Source organism: Ciconia boyciana, chromosome 17 (genome assembly GCF_034638445.1).
Source record: "Ciconia boyciana chromosome 17, ASM3463844v1, whole genome shotgun sequence".
NCBI classification, from domain to species: Eukaryota; Metazoa; Chordata; class Aves; order Ciconiiformes; family Ciconiidae; genus Ciconia; species Ciconia boyciana.
Window position 1 is genome coordinate 10,956,219 of NC_132950.1, and position 15,657 is coordinate 10,971,875.

Consider the following 15,657-nt stretch of genomic DNA (forward strand, 5'->3'; position numbering starts at 1 on the left):
AATTATTGGCAGCCGTGGGTAAAACATTTGGCTGGCAGCGCTCTGTGGCTTTCCCAGTGTGTGCGGCTTTTATAAACGCAACTAGCAATTAGCAAAAGTCAAAATATGATATATTTCTTTTGCGTCTCCTTCCATAAATGTGACTAAAGGGGAACCACGGAGGCAGCAGTGCTGCCAGTGGCTGCCGCCGAACTAGCTGCATCAGCCCCAGAAGCTGTCCCAGCTAAAATCCCCGTTTCTTTCTGTGATCAGATGCCCAACTTACGGTGAAATACGACTGACCCTGAGGTGAGGGCAGGGGTGGTCAGAGACGCAGCTGATCTGGGGCTTCTCCCAGTGCTAGGCTGTCATGGGACCCACGAGTCCCCATCACCTGAAGACTGACCTGGTGTTATGTCCCCCAACAATCACGGGATCCCTGATCCAGCCCAGAAGCCAAGCAGCCCCCCCAGCAAGTGTGTGCACTGCAGAGGAGGTCGGTGTGTCCACATCCCTGAAAAGCCTTGGCAACAAAACCCTTCTTTTCTTTTGCAAGATCATTTCACCTGATATTTGCTAGGTAGTTGACTACATAATAATTCAGGAGTGTGTTAGACGCCTAATAGCCTTCTCGCTCCTCTCTTCTCCTCTCATTTTCTTTACAAATCATTTAAGAATCGTTTTGTTAATGGTTTCCGGAAAAGCAAGTACCGCCATTAGCACTCATTCATATTTATGTCATTTTATTTGGGTAATTAAACACAAAGCTCGTCATTTAAAGGTGCACTATCCTTCTCTGTTATCACTAACGAAGTCAAAGTCAGAATGACAATGAGCTTGGTGCAGCTAGACGTGGGGCCGAGCGGACACCCTCCCGGCGCGGGCGCAGACCCCAGCAGCCGCCGGCAGCAGAGCAACCACTGCTCCACCCGGGAACCTGAAACGCCTTTCATCCCCGTGCTGTCTCCGGGGCCTGGCTGGGAGCAGGGTGATTCCAGGGGCTGGCTGGGAGCACACGACGGATGTTTGCACCCAAAGGTGAAGCCTCGGTGTGGGAGGGCAGCATGTTTTTGCAAACACCCTTGGAGCAGCAGCAGTGAAGCCAGCAAATACCTCCCCTACCAGGACTCTACGTCACTGCAGGCAATGGGTTCCTCCAGCCAGCCACACCGGCTGGGGCATCGCCTCACCTCTCCTGCTCTCCCAACAGAGCGATGCCTGCGCCTCGGCACCCGTCGCAAAGCTGATTTCCCCCCGTCCTTGCCAATACCAGAGAGGAGCGCAAAGGCAGCACTCGCCCTGGTGAGCCTCCTCACTGCTCACCCTTTATTTATATATTTAATTATCAGTTTCCAAAGTCTGAGAAATTGTTTCCATTTTCCCTGGGACTCTCACAAACAGCGTTCCTTCCCCGTGTTGACGAAGGTGTTGGTACACCCATGGGTGAGAGCCGGCACTGCTGTGAGGAAGCCTGAAGTGCAGACCCTATTCTAGTCCTCAGCATCGGTCCTGCCCAACACACTTTAATAAGAAACCGGGATTTTTTGTTTTTCTTTAGGATTATGCATATGATTGTCTTCAACCAGTGATGTCACTTCAACCTCAAGATTTTGCTTATTTCATTGTTTTTTCTTATTATTATTTTAAACTCGTTAGGTTTTGCTCCTCGCTTCTGCCCCTAGACATGACAGAAATGCTCCCTGCATACAAAATAGGGCACTTAGGAAGATTTCAGGGAAGGGAAAAAAAAACCCCAAGAAGCTGCCTTACGGTTGCAGACCTGCGTAAAGCTAGATTTACCCAAGAATCCCAAAGCTTTTAGTTTAGGAGAATATTTAATACTCTTATTAATCATTTTTAATCCGTTTGCTTTTAATTAAGAAACAGCATGATGCTTTCCTATCAACATATGCCAGGGAGCAGATTAATTGTGGCTTAAGATAACTCTCCTTGATTGGTGTAATGTATTAGCTAACGAGATGCCCGCTTTTAAAGACGCTCAGACACTACCTTGGAAAGCCTGCTGCCCTCCAGAGAACACTTCCCCCCCTTTTCTGGAACCCCTGAGTGTTTGTGACTTTAAAAGTAGAATAAAATAATATAAAATAAAATAAAATAAAATACTCAAATTGGAGGACTGTGACAAAAACAACCTAAGAGCAGCTCCGGAGATTGCTCTTCAGAGATTGCCAGCTTCAGAGTTTGAGCACAATTAAAGAAGAAATCCTCAACCCAGCTATCAGATGAGGACTGCGGGCGATGCCGAGGCGACCCCCACCCCAAGCCCTGGATCTTACAGCTGTTCTGTGTCCCTGCCTTTGACGGCATCCCGCTCCGTGGGGCGTTAAAGCTCCGAGGGGCGTTAAAGCTCCGTGCAACCCAGGGGACGCGGGACGCTTGGTGGAAGAACAGCAGGGGCTCTCCTGGGCTGAGACGTGGCAATGGTGACGGACTGCCAGGCACGTGCGATCTGTGCCTGGCAGTGATCACCATCTCTGTGATCACCATCTCTAAGTTCATGGGGCGGGGAAAGGGAAGGAAGGCGAGGGCAGCCCAGGGGAAGGGGGGACAGCATGGCCATGGTCTGCTCTGCAAGCAGCAGGACAGGCGGGTAAGGTAGGCTGGCTGTACATCTGCCAGACAAAACATCTGGATACAAGCAGTGAATCCCCACACCCTTCTCAGTGTCAGTGGGACAGAGCAGGATTGATGATATTATTCAGTAAGAAAGAATAATTAAAAATAAAATAAAAATCCTGCTTTCACATCACAGCGGATTCCGAGGGTATGCAGGGACCGGTCTGCACAGCTAGGACAGCTCCTCCGTAACAGCCTCTGGAACCGCGAGCAGCTCCACGGTGCTATTTTAGGCACGCTGTGCCGAGAAACAAGGAGATGGAGATATTCAGGGCTGGTGTATAAAGCATGTGTTGTGAACCCTGGGATTTCTGCTGCCAGTTCTGCCAGACAGCAGCACCTCTGCGCAGCCTTCTTCCCACACACTGCTCTGCCTCACTCTGCTGAGCGAGCTGCTCGTCTTTGTACGATGCTCAGATTTTCATATCAATGGTGCTACGTGCTTGAGAAAAAAACCTATTTTGCTTTTCTGGCCTGCCATAAAAAGTGTCCCCATAAAACAACTCATGACATGGAACATTACCCAGAAGTTCTCTTTCATCACCTAAAATGTTTGTGGACATTACAATTAAAAACCAGAGATCAGACTCCACCTGGGAGAACTTCACTGAACTTAAGCCCAGGAAAGACTACTGCCTTGGTGAAACTGCTTTTTCATTTACCTTCACTGTCCCTTCAACTTCCACAAACCAGCGTCTCAGCATAGCCTGGATCTGCCCGTCAGTCAGCTCAGGATTGGCATCATGGATCTTCTTTTTTACCACATCTTCTAGAAGAAGACGTCTCAGTCTCCAGTAGAAGAAGGTACGGGAAGTTTTCCAGTCTAGAATGTCCTGCCCAAGACATAAGTGGAGAAGGAGAAATGAGTGAGGGACATTTATGTGGAGGAATATATATGCCTTATTCCCAATGGCAAAAAAAGGCTTGCACCCATTATATACTTAGTTACACTGCTTGCACAAGAGAAATACAAAAAGACTGCCACGTCTGAGCTTTGAAGACTTCCACCCTGTCATACCATTCAGTCACCAGAAGCTACATCCAGCTCCTTTGTCTCACAGAAGTCTGCTCCCTTCTGCAAAACGAGACACAGCTCCCCCGATGAGCAGCACAGCCCGAGACGCTCCCATCCAAGGGGAGAGGGAACTAGGAAAATCTCATCGGCCAGGGTTCAAACCCTGACATGACAGCTGGCCTTCAGCTATGCCATTACAGCCCTTCCCATCAGTGAGGGTCCCCACGGGTACAGGCTCACCACTTTCCCTGCCTTCCCCTCCTGCCAGGGCAGACTGCGATGTGCTCCGTGGCGTTTTTGATGTGGTCGCTAACAAGCAACCGGCAAAGCCCAGAAAATGTGGGATCTCAAACGGACACGGATCAGGTAAGGGTGCTAGAAAACACGATGTGCTTGTGTTCCGGGGCCAGAAAACAGCTCGCAGGTGGAGAAGGTTTGCTCCTGTGGCAAGAGTCGTCGGGGCAGAGGTTTATTTGCAGCCCTGCAGGATGCCAAGTTCCTCTGATCCTGCTGCCTCCAGCAGCAGCTTGCCTCACGGAGGGTTACCACTTCCCATGCGTGTCAAACCCTCCAACTATGTCCCCAGAGAAAGCTCCATGATACTCACAGTTATGGCACCTTTCTCCTGCATCCGGCCGGGTGTGTCGTGCAAGTCAGCAAACTGCATGGCTACCTGGTGGTAAATGGGAATCAGGAATTCCTCCCGCTCCTTGAGCTTGGTCTCCAGCTCTTTTCGGTCAGCAGGGCTCAGCTCAGGGGTACCTGCAAGCAGGCACAGCCACATCAGAGACCTTTGACAGGGCAAAGCAGAGGGGTGTACAAAGGACTGCTGCACGGAGGAAAGGCAAGCAGCTCTGGACAGTCCAGAGGGAGAACGGAGGTTTCTTCTGTTCCTGCGTCCAGGCGAAACCCAGACTGCACTTGGCCAGGACAAACACCAGACCATCAGCTCCCAGCAATGCCGAGCAGAGTCTTGAGTCAAATGTAAGCATTCCAGCTCAGATTTCCTGCCACCAATATTCAGGCAAGAGCTTCGAAAGAGTTTTCACCATGGAAACTCTATTCCATTTAAATGCCAATGAGCTGAGCCAATGAGCTGAGCCATCAATTAAGTGACATTTACTGGACTTACTCCTAAAAAAGAATAATGTCCCAACACGCAGTTCATTTAGCAAGAAACATGGAAAGTGTAAAACCACCTACACAATTTCAAGTTTTCCTGCAGGCTGGTTCCTGCCAGTAGCTGTTAGAGCCACTGCCTCATTAAGGAAAACACACAAGTTAAGTTAGAGACGCCAAAACTGCTCACATTCAGTTTAGCAGTGATCGGCACACACTAGTCTACCGCACTCAACCACGGACTACCATGACGGACAAGAATAAAACTGCGTCAAGGAGATAATGTCCTGTGGAGTTCATAATTTTTAATTTATTTTATAACATTCAGCTCAGATAAAATTAACTTCGATTAAAACAAAAACACGCATTAAACAGTTTCTGATTAATTTTGGAATTGCCTGACCCAGACTATGCCAGGCAAGGGGAAACACATCGTGCTGTGGAGGCACGACGCAGCTCCGGCTGCTTCCTGCAGCAGAACAAGGTGCTCCTTCCCGCAGCTGCCCCTTTATCAAACCAAGAATGTAAATCCCCTCTTCTCCCTGTTACAGGCCACAGGGCGCGTAACCATAAGCGCAATTCTCTGCTGAACCTACAGTCATTCACACCAGGTCAAAGTCAGCCCAGAAGCAGGTTGATGCTTCTCCTACAGTGCCTCACCAACACACGTGCAAGAGGTCCTTGTGCAGAGGCAGAGTATTTAGAGCCAATCTTAGTTCAATTTAAGCAAAGATTGCAATCTGAGCCAAATTACACGGTACTGGATACTCTGCTGAATTGTGCCATTTTTTAACCTCCCACCCACACCAGAAGCTCTGGTTGCAAGTTCACGGCCTCAGAGACAGCTGCCTCCCATCCCACCTCCCGTTCTAAAGCCGAGGTCGCTGGCAATCTGAAGCCGGGTCATGGACGAGTCTTGCTCCAAGCACTGGTGGGCTGTAACATTCAACTATCCTACAGCACCTTCCATTCAAATGTTAATATAACCGCCCATGCGCCTAGGAGACATGCAAGCATGACTGCGTCTTCAGTGTGCAGAGGGGAGCTGAGACTGAAAACAAAGAAGTGTCCTACCCAGTAGCGCAAGAAGTCAACGGAAGAACCTGGAACAAAAGCTGGCACCGTCATTCAGCCGGAGGATAATGGTTCTTTCCTTGTTATCTTGTAGCCTGAGTATCATGACTGCATTTTGTGGTGTGTGAACACCACCGAGCTTTTTTTGGTTTTAATGTTTATCATTCACGAAGGAACGTCAACGGGATTAAATGCAACATCTACCATTACATCAACGCCTATTGTTAAACTGCCATGCTTCCAGGCAGGGTGCCGCGGAAGGCAATGGCTGGGGAGAGGCAGGAGGACAGCTGAGCAATGGGGGTCCTCAGCAGCTCCCCGGCCACCATCCAGTCTGACAACAGCAGGCTCTGGAATCGCAGCAGGAAGCCAGAGCAATCCAAGTCCCTCCCAACAAAACCAGATGAAATTAGCGGGCAGAAGCTTTGTGAAAACCCCAGCAACAGGGAACACTTTCACACAGTGCAAAATGAAACGCAAAACCAAAATCAAAATGGACTGACTGAGGTCCTGAGTACCAAAAGTACAAATGGGCTCACAGAAAGCGATCAGATGAGTTCATGCAAGGGAAGTCCATCACAGGCTTCTAAGCGCAAAGACGCAGATCGAAATCTGTTCTCAGGAAGCCTCGAAACCACAGGACTGCTGGAAGCTGCGAGGACATCCTGGGGAAAGCATCGGACTGCATTTGCACGATGCTTCTACCCTTTCCCTGAGCATCCACGGCTGACCTCCCACAGACAGGATGATCCAGGGCTGAGGGACCAACGGGCTGAGGACCCCAGGGGCTCTCACCGGTGGGTGCAGCACCGCGACACCGGGGCTTTGGCTCAGCCCCACCTTCAGGGGCCCTCTGCATGCAGGCCCTCTTCTTTGCTACTTTGCACTGCCTATGTTTGCACTTCCTTCCAGAGTTTCTCTTCCAAGTCAGAACAGGTTTGGACACACATTTCCAAGAGACAGGCCAGCCATGCAATGATTCTTCCTAGGGAAGGAATGTTTTTATGTGCCTACCAATATAAATGTTACCTAACCTTTCAAATGCTAGTAAGAAGGTTTTAATTAAGAGAAGCTACTCTTACAACCTTCAGAATAAAAAATTATATGTATTTATCCATGTTAAATTCACAGGCCCCTACACCTCTGTGTTTTAAATGGCAATGCATGCACTTAAGCCAGTAACGCTCATGTATTCTGGCCTATCTGCCACAGTCACGGTGTACAGTCAAACCAGCCAGGCCCAGTAATGATTTAGGTGAGATTAACAAATATGTCAATGTCTATTTTCTGCTTAATTTAAAAGCAGCGTCTATAAAGATTTTTGACTTCTGAACCCTGTTCTCCTGGAAGAAAGAAGGTAACAATGAGGAGGGGGGATAAAGAGTGATTATCCTATCATCGATCGTTTGTCAGGAGCATTTCTTATTCACTGGACTATTGTAAAAAGCTAAGCTCTCGATCAATCCTGTAAGCCCCCTGTACAATTAAATATCTTGGAATGGTTTTCTTTCTTTCCTAGTCAGATCTTGAGGCCTCAGGGTTTTTCAGAAAGCTGGGGCTTTATTTATTTATTTCTGGGAAAAAGAAGTCTCCTTCCACAAATCTTATACTGGCAAGGAGAGGGGAGTTAAAATATGGGATTCCTTTGCTCTAAAGGTACTTGACAGTTAATGAAACTGTTAAAGTTTAAATCATAGGAACATTATAGACCTCTAGGTATGGATCGGCTACTAATCAATAGAGAAACAAAAGAAGCAGCACTCTGAAATGGCCACACTGCAATGCAAACACACAGTGTAGCGGGTGTTGGCACGCAGGTGGGGCACGCGGGTAGGACAAGACGACAATTTAAAGGAAGAAAGAACATGTGTGACCTTCCTAACTTGGCAGGCAGCACAGGACACTTTCTAAGGCAGCACTCTAAGTGCCATAAAATGTCACATTTATCTTGGATTGCAGTTTGCTCTGCAGTCTCCAAGTACGCTTGTATCTATATATAGTGCTGGTACGATCCCAGCCGTTGGCATGATCGGAAGAGGCCAGGTAAATGTCTTAATCCGGCTCTCAACAGCTTTAAAGCCTACCCAGAGCGGTAAATGCACCAAGCCCTCTTTGCTCTATGGTACCTTTTCTTTTTTATCTTTTTTTTTTAATCAGTAGCAAAATTGCCTTAAACAACTTGAAAAAATGCCCTGGGGAAGCAATAACATTGGGGTACCAAAAGGATTAGAGAGTCTCTTCTGAGGTCAAAAGAGCAATGTCCAGGGTCTTGCCAAAATGTCCTTCACCGTACAAAAATTTCTCATGAACAACCGGCAAGGGATTTATCCTTGCTAAAACCCTCTGCTCAAACATACTCAGGTTAAACCAACAAAAACTAGTTTAAAACCACACATAAGAAGTATTTAACCTAAAATGTTCCCAAATACTTCCTGGAGGAAGCTGGTAGCTCGTGCCTGCCTCTCTTCCCCATCGTCCCCTCCCTGGCCTGTGCCTGTCTCCGCAGGGTGATGCCAGCCTCCCCATCCAGCTGCTACAGCCTGGCTTTGGGGGGTTACAAACTCCTTCTTCCACGTCCTACAGCCCATAACAGGCCCCCAAACCTCAGGTATGGGCTCTCAGTACCCCGGTGGCACAGAACAATAAATGCCAAACTACGGTTGCCAAAATGAGCCCTTTAAGCACCCCGCAGAGAAGCACTTCCTGGCCGCTGCAGCAAGGACGTGCGGGCGTGCTTTACAGCCCGCGATCATGGTGGAAGGCTTCAGAGGAGTTGCCCTCCCCGCGCAGACAAATGGAAAAGCTGCCGCAATAAATCCACGGAGAGACCTCTCCTGTAAAGTGCTCTGATACTGAATATCATTTATACTCCTCTCCAAAAGTTAAGGGAAAGCATCATGGCAGGGAAAGCAACATCTAAACTATTTTGATTTGTGCTCCATTAAACAAAAAATCTCCTCTGAAGTAAGCGGTGTCTCCGAGCATCCCTCCGATGTATGTGCCTGGCAGAGGGAGCCGTCGACGGCACAGTGTCCGGCAGGGACCACAGCCTGCTGCGGTGGCAGGGCGCAGGCTGCCTTTAATAAAGTTCCTGCCAGACGGAAATGGCTCAGCAGGACCATGAATCACAGCTTCCCATAACATTTAGTAGCAAAGTGCTTTTTTTAAATATGACCAGTTTAACAGGTTAGACAAAATGACTTCAAGAAATGTTATTGTAGGTTCCCTCTGATTGCAGAAAGCCAGGCAGCTTCTGAATCAATTTGATGGTTTATGGTTTCTAAGCTGTTAAAATGTGGGATTTTCTCCCTCACTCTCGGCACGCAGCCTCAGCATGGCCAAGCATTTAGTTGTCCATTTTCTCGCCTCTTCCTCAAACATGCCCTCAAAGACCTGGGCAAAGCCCAGCATCAAGGCCTCCGACCTAACTGATTTGCGGAGACAGCCCTCCCGCTTACTCTCAGGCTCTGCAGGCCGAGAGCTGGGCAAAGCGGACGGCTTCAAGCCAGGCTCCAGCCCATCACCCCCAGCCAGCGGCACAGCACAGGCACGAGCGGTTGGCGAGCGTGAGCCTGTGGAGCGCACACCCAAGACGCAGAGTCCCCTCGGCCGCAGCAGCAAGCCGCCTCCTCTGAACGACGAGCCAAGGACGTGCCCGTGACCCGCCGCTGCAGAGACCAGATGTGACCCTTCCTTTGGTGCTTCCGTCCAGCCCTCAGTTGCTCACGTACACGTTTGACTCCGGCAAATGACCCCTCACCTATGATTTTCAAAGATGACTTTTACAACGTAAGTAGTAGCTATCTTTCCAGACTGCAAAGGAGCATTAATAACGATTGATTATCTCAGTATTACAATTACTATAGGCAAATTTGGAGATTTTTTTTTTCCCCAGGTAACACCAAAAAAACCCATGTTAAGTTCCATTTATCTTGGCATCTGCTTGCTCGTGGCCATTCTTTTCAGCAAAGCAGTTAAATCCCACTGCAGCATGTGCTGGAAGGGTCCTTAAGAAATGAACTCTGGAGAAGTACAGCAGTTACTCTGCATCCAATGACATAATTAAATGTCGATTTTAACCCTGGTTATGACTGTCCCATCTAATTTGCAACATTTGTCCCATCTAACCTGCAACAATAATCCTCCTACCCGAATCTCACCTTCTCTTCCTCTGCCTTTAACAAAGCTCTTGCCAGACAACAATTCAGCAAAGGCAGCAAGAATGCCACCCGTGTCCGGGCTGCCCAGGCAGCACATCTCCCACCCCAGCGGGAGGGAGCCGCTCCAGCGGGGAGAAGGAAGGTCACCCAGAGCCACCCACCTCCCTGGAGAGACAGGCATTTTTGGATTGTTGCTTGTTTCTTTAAATGAGACTGCTTGTAATTGCTTCACTAAATATTCAGTAGGATTTATGTTATAAAGGTGCAATATGAAACAGCAGTGAAGGTCACGCATGCTCATGACACGGGCTTGAAATATCCTTGTATATCCTAGTCCTTTCCAACTCTTTGCCTCATATTGGCATCAGAGCAAACGGGCAAAGCGTGGCACGTACGTAATTCCAAAAAATTCCTGTTTTGGGGGAAACAACTACAGCCCTCCTGGGAGGATATTCAAGATGCCAATTGCCATGAAGGAGCTGACAGAAATCGGTACTTGCTCTTCTAGACTCATGATCATGAATTAACAACAATTTAAATGCAGCAGCACTTGCATATAGAAGCAGTTACTGGAAATCAGCATCGCCTAAGAAGACAAAGTTACAACCGCACTAACTGCATTTGTCCAAGACTTCATGAGAGATGGAATCACAACAGCAGCATTTTTCTTAGCTGTTGCTCAAGAAAACAACCGGCATTTTGATTAATTACAACACCGAACAAACAACACCCCCACCAAAAGAATTACTAGACTTCAGAGCTGCAATCTAACTTTCCAAGCTAAAGCTTGGAACGAGACAGGTCACAGGGTGGAAGTTTTCAACCTCTCAAGAAACACGGCTGCGTCAGGGCTGTCCCCAGGTCACCAGCAGCTAAGTCCTCACCAGCCGGTATGGTCAGGGCCAAGAGGGACCTGCGAGCTCAATCCTGGTACCGCACCCCGGCACGTTTATTTGCAGAGAGGAACCACTATGCTAAAGTGGAGTTGGGGGTTCAATGCTTGAGTGTTCACTCATCGTTTGGAAATGTAAGAAAAGTTTTGCACAGTCTTTAGCCAAATAAAGCGCGAAGCAAGTCAGAAGCCAGCGTCACAGACTGACTGGTAATGTTACCTGTGGAAAGTTAAAGGTTGTCTACAGCAGCAGCGTTTGTGCAGAAACCCACCGCCGCCTCCGCTTCCCAAAGTGCTGCTGTACCGCATGCGGAGCTGTATGCTCCCCCCTCCCGCACCTTGTACAACGTATACAGACAAACGCAAAATGGGCGTACAATTTCAAATAAAATTAAAGATGCATGCCAGCACACAGCCAACTATTTCACGGGATCAGCTGAAGAGGACAGTCACACTATTACAACATCTATCAGGTGACGAACAGATGCCTCCCTTTTACTATGAGATAAATACCTGATAAGAGAAACGTGAAAATGTAATCTCCAATCTCACTCTAACTGGAGCCATTTTACCATTCCTTTCTTTCATATTCCACCAAATTTTTGCATCCATTACACCGTGCAACTGACACATTACATGCCCAGAATCTGCATGACAAAGCTAATTTTTATTCCACTCCTAAATGTTTTACTCTAATTGTAATAAATAAACAAAATAAAATTGAATATCCGGATTTTTAACTACGGCCTGACACTTGCAATCTGAATCGTTCCTACATTTCTAGGCAATCACCGTTCTCCTCGCACACCTACTCAGCGTGGAAACGTGCTGGGGGCAGGACGAGGGCTATCCTTCCTTTCCTCGCCCTTTGCTCCGCACCGTTCGCTGGTTTGTAATAGCGCAACTCTGAGTGACATTTTAATAAAACACGGGGCTAATAAACATTTCAGCAATAGTGCTGGAGAATTGATAATGAACAGATTTATGTCAAATTATTCAATATCTGCCAGCCTTCTCTGCTCGCACACTCCCCAACTGCAAGTCCAACCCCGGTGTCTGTGGAACGAGACCACAGTCGCCCTGCTCCCACCCCTCTGCAACAGGCACACGTTTGAGAGCATCTCCCTCTTCCCCGCTATTCAGCAGCTCCAGGGAGGGATGACAGCCATTCAGGGGTTAAAGAGAGGCAGTGAACCCCCAGCTAATGAGTAAGAATTCAGCAGGCAGTGTAAGATAAATGGAGCTTTCTCTGCTTCTGCTGGAGTCAGCATGAACTGCGGCCCTGCGGCTTGTTTGTGGCAAATGGAGTGCGCGAAATATCAAAGGGCAGTGATCCAGAAGAAGACCGACTTTGACAAATTTTAAATTGGCCAGAAAGAAAACCAGCAAAAAAAAAAAAATTATGCAATTCACTGTGTCCTGCAATCGTGGCTTTCCTGCTACGGTACGGAATTAGTGGCAAAACAACAGCAATGATCGCCCGATGTTGGGAGCAATTACGAGCCATCTAAGTGAGATGCTTATCAGTGACTGAAGCTTTTAGAGCTCTCTGTATGTACAGTTGTAAGTGACTTGCTCTTGTGTTGCAGTCATTTTAATTAAAGTGTATGGAGTTTGCTGGGAGTAATTACCCTGTAGAGGAAGAGGGGAGAAAAAACCCTGAACAGGCTCCTGCCTCTTCACATAGCGTGGCGATAGATTTTTGAGACTGTTGGCAGAAAACCGTATCCCCTCTTCCTCCCGGCTTTTCTTCTCTGGGGATGCTGGTGCAGGTCCCACCGGTGTGACTCAAGGGTGCTCTGCAGGCATCCTGCACCCAGTTTGGGTGACGGACCCTCTGGAGGGGCCACCCCAAAGTCACTAAGCTCGCCTTCCTCTGCTCTCCCCCTTCCTCCACCGCTTCAGAATGTAAACAGTCCGGCAGCCCTCTTTGTCCACAGCCTGTGACTCTGCTCCTGGGAAAGGATTCACCCGGCAGTCGCCGCACAGAAGACACCGTTTCTTCGCAGAGGTAGTAGGTTGGTTTGTTCGTCAGCAGAGCCAGGGCTTGTTACGGTGGGGCGAAGGTAAATACTCTCGGAAACAGTGCTCCTGCCGTAGTGCCATTTATCTGCATGGACCTGAGCTGACTGCTCAGCATATTGCCTTCTCTAACCACACATCTGATTTCTCCTTCCCCTGGAGACTCGCGCACCGGCGAGGCAGCTCTCCTGCCTCGGATGCAGAGGTGCAAAGACCCGCAGGAGGTGCAGCTGTGAGCCCTGACTGCGTAAGGAACTCGACTGCAGCCTTCAAACCGTGAAGTGTAAAGCACCTTAGGAGAGCATTTGTTGGAACCCTGTGCTGGGTCTCCACGATTTGGTGTAGTCACGCTATTCGTTTGCTCCTGAAGGGATACTGTCAAGTCTAACATAGGTCAAAAGTGAGGTTTTGTGAAAAGAATCTCCTTGCTGCAACTACAAATGTTAAAATTGGTTTTTAATTCCAACAGACACGGGCAGACAGAACAACGCATCCATCCATCTGGCTATCTCTGTCCTCTCGCGCGCAGTAACAAACGTACACGAGCAAGATCTGAACTCAGATAAAACTGCTGCAAAACTCAAACACCTGCTAACCTGCTTCTTGCCCAGAAAGCAATCGGCACAGTGAGAGAAAACAAAGAGAGTGTCAAAATACCATCATTTAAAAAAAAAGAGAGAAAATATCTTTGATGCTATCAAAGATATCAGTTAGAACCTGGTTTTCAGCAAGCAGTCTGATTCTTAACACTCCCCGCACCCTTTACAATTATTATTCTCTTCCCAAGGCATATCAGAATGGTTGTTTTGTATATAAATTGTTGCACTGCCATAAATTAAAAAAAGCCAAATAATAAAATGTAACTGCAGCAATAGCCACGATTTATCAGTCATTTGCAGAACACTTTTCCTCCTGAAGGATCCCAAAAGGCTTTATAAATTCAGACCATACCCACGTAGCATGCTTCTTCCACTACTGAAATGTAGTCAATTTTGGAGGTAAAAAGAGGCTCTGTAAGATTATACTCTTATAGTAAGAGCTAGTAAAGAACTATTTAAAGAGCCTATTCCCCTGAGAGAGTACATATCTGATATTAAGTGCATTTTCCTGAACACTCTGTATTTTGGGTCGTTGGGTGTATACCAGGCGCTGGGATCATTTGGAGCGAAAGGCACAGTAATAATACAACACGCGCAGTGATGTGCTAGCCACTGAGCACTGCAGATCACCCCCTATTTTACTTAGGAGGTGAAGAATATTTTTTATTTTCTTGAAACTGAAGAGCAGGCAGATATCATTACTCCAAACTACCTCAGACACACAGTGATAGCCCAGCAGCCCAAAATGTCTTTGACCAAATTCTTAGTTACGCCAAATGACACCCGCTGGAGGTTTGGCCCACGAGCTTTTAGTGAGATGAGCAATTGCGGAGATGGAAACTAGACTCAAGCATCTGTAGTAAGACCCATTCAATTTAAAAAAAAAAAAAAAAAAAAAAAGAAATCAGTTGAAAAAGGCACTGTATTACACACACCCTAGGTATGCTAAATGCATATGAATATCATCTCTCTCGCATGTACATACATGCAGCTTGTCTCATCTGGTTTTTTTCCCAAGTTAGATGACAGTAAATAAAAATTATCGTGAATTTGATAAAATGCCTCAGTGCCCCTTTTTAAGGTCTATAAACACATTCATTAGCCACCAGCTGAACGGATCACTGCTCCGCCAGCCCCCGCGCAGACGTACCTAGCCGCTCTGCCAGGCGGATGTAGATGGGGTCCACTCGCCTCATCGTCTTCACCAGATCCTTCCTGCGGAATTTGATTTCTACCGTCCCCTCTGGTTCCAGGATTCCTCCTCTGATCAGTGACGGGAAAAGAGAAAAGAAAGGCACTTTCAGGTCATCAGACAAGGGGAAACACAAAACGGAATGGTTCAGTGTTATCTAGAAAGTACGTAAAAAAAGAAGAGAAGGGGGGGAGGGAGACAAAACAAAGAGAAAGAGAGAACAAGAAAGAAAGAATCTTAGCTATTATTTATCCAATGCCACACATGCACACCAGGCTTCACAGAAACACGTCTATCCAACAGTATACAGTACAAGCAATGCTCTTTGGCAGCCTCTTTTAAGCCGTGACCTGAAAGCTCTTTCAAAAGGTAGGTAAGCTTTATGAAACAAACCAATTAACCAGCCATTTTCATTAGAGATCCTGCCCACTTCCCAGGTCAAAGACAGAGGAGCACGTGATTTGAAACTTGGGCTTGGTAAATAAAATCACTTCAGTCTTCAACTGTGAGGGCAGGAGTAATGACGAGGAGGAAGGTCAGCACCGAGGGTTATGGAACAACAGCGATGAGAATTACTGCAAATGCGTAACGGTACTTAGGGACAAGATGACATATTTTGCAAAATAATCTCTTTCTTGGCTACTGGAGCTCAAGACCTCTAGAGTCCAACTACAGGTCTGCAAACCACACACTGTCCTTCCTGATGTCTTGCAAGGTGGGGAGCTGGCTTGAGTTTTCCAAGAGGTGAGCTCACGCTGCCAGCATCCTAGAAAGGTACGGGAGGGAGTTGTTCCTGCATGCACGCCAAAAAACACTTGGTAGGGGAAGTAGTTTGTAGAAATCCTGCTCACACTGTGTCTGACTGCGAAGCAAACAGGCTTCACATTTCTAAGTAGGAAAAGAACAGCAAAAACTTCTGAATTCCAGGAGGCGAAGGTTAAACAATGTTTGCTCAAGATGCAGGAAAT

The 15,657-nt window shown here is 47.5% G+C and overlaps 1 protein-coding gene across 6 annotated transcripts in view; it reads right to left on the reverse strand.

Moving 5' to 3' along the window:
• Positions 1-15,657, reverse strand: part of ACACA (acetyl-CoA carboxylase alpha) — a 154,832-nt gene that overhangs the window by 5,547 nt on the left and 133,628 nt on the right. For all 6 annotated transcript variants that reach the window (XM_072882536.1, XM_072882539.1, XM_072882535.1 and 3 more), the window contains 3 exons: positions 14,648-14,760; positions 4,239-4,393; positions 3,279-3,449 (listed from right to left, as the gene is read on the reverse strand). In XM_072882536.1, the coding sequence (XP_072738637.1) occupies positions 3,279-3,449; positions 4,239-4,393; positions 14,648-14,760 (439 nt within the window). The remainder of the gene's footprint in view (positions 1-3,278; positions 3,450-4,238; positions 4,394-14,647; positions 14,761-15,657) is intronic.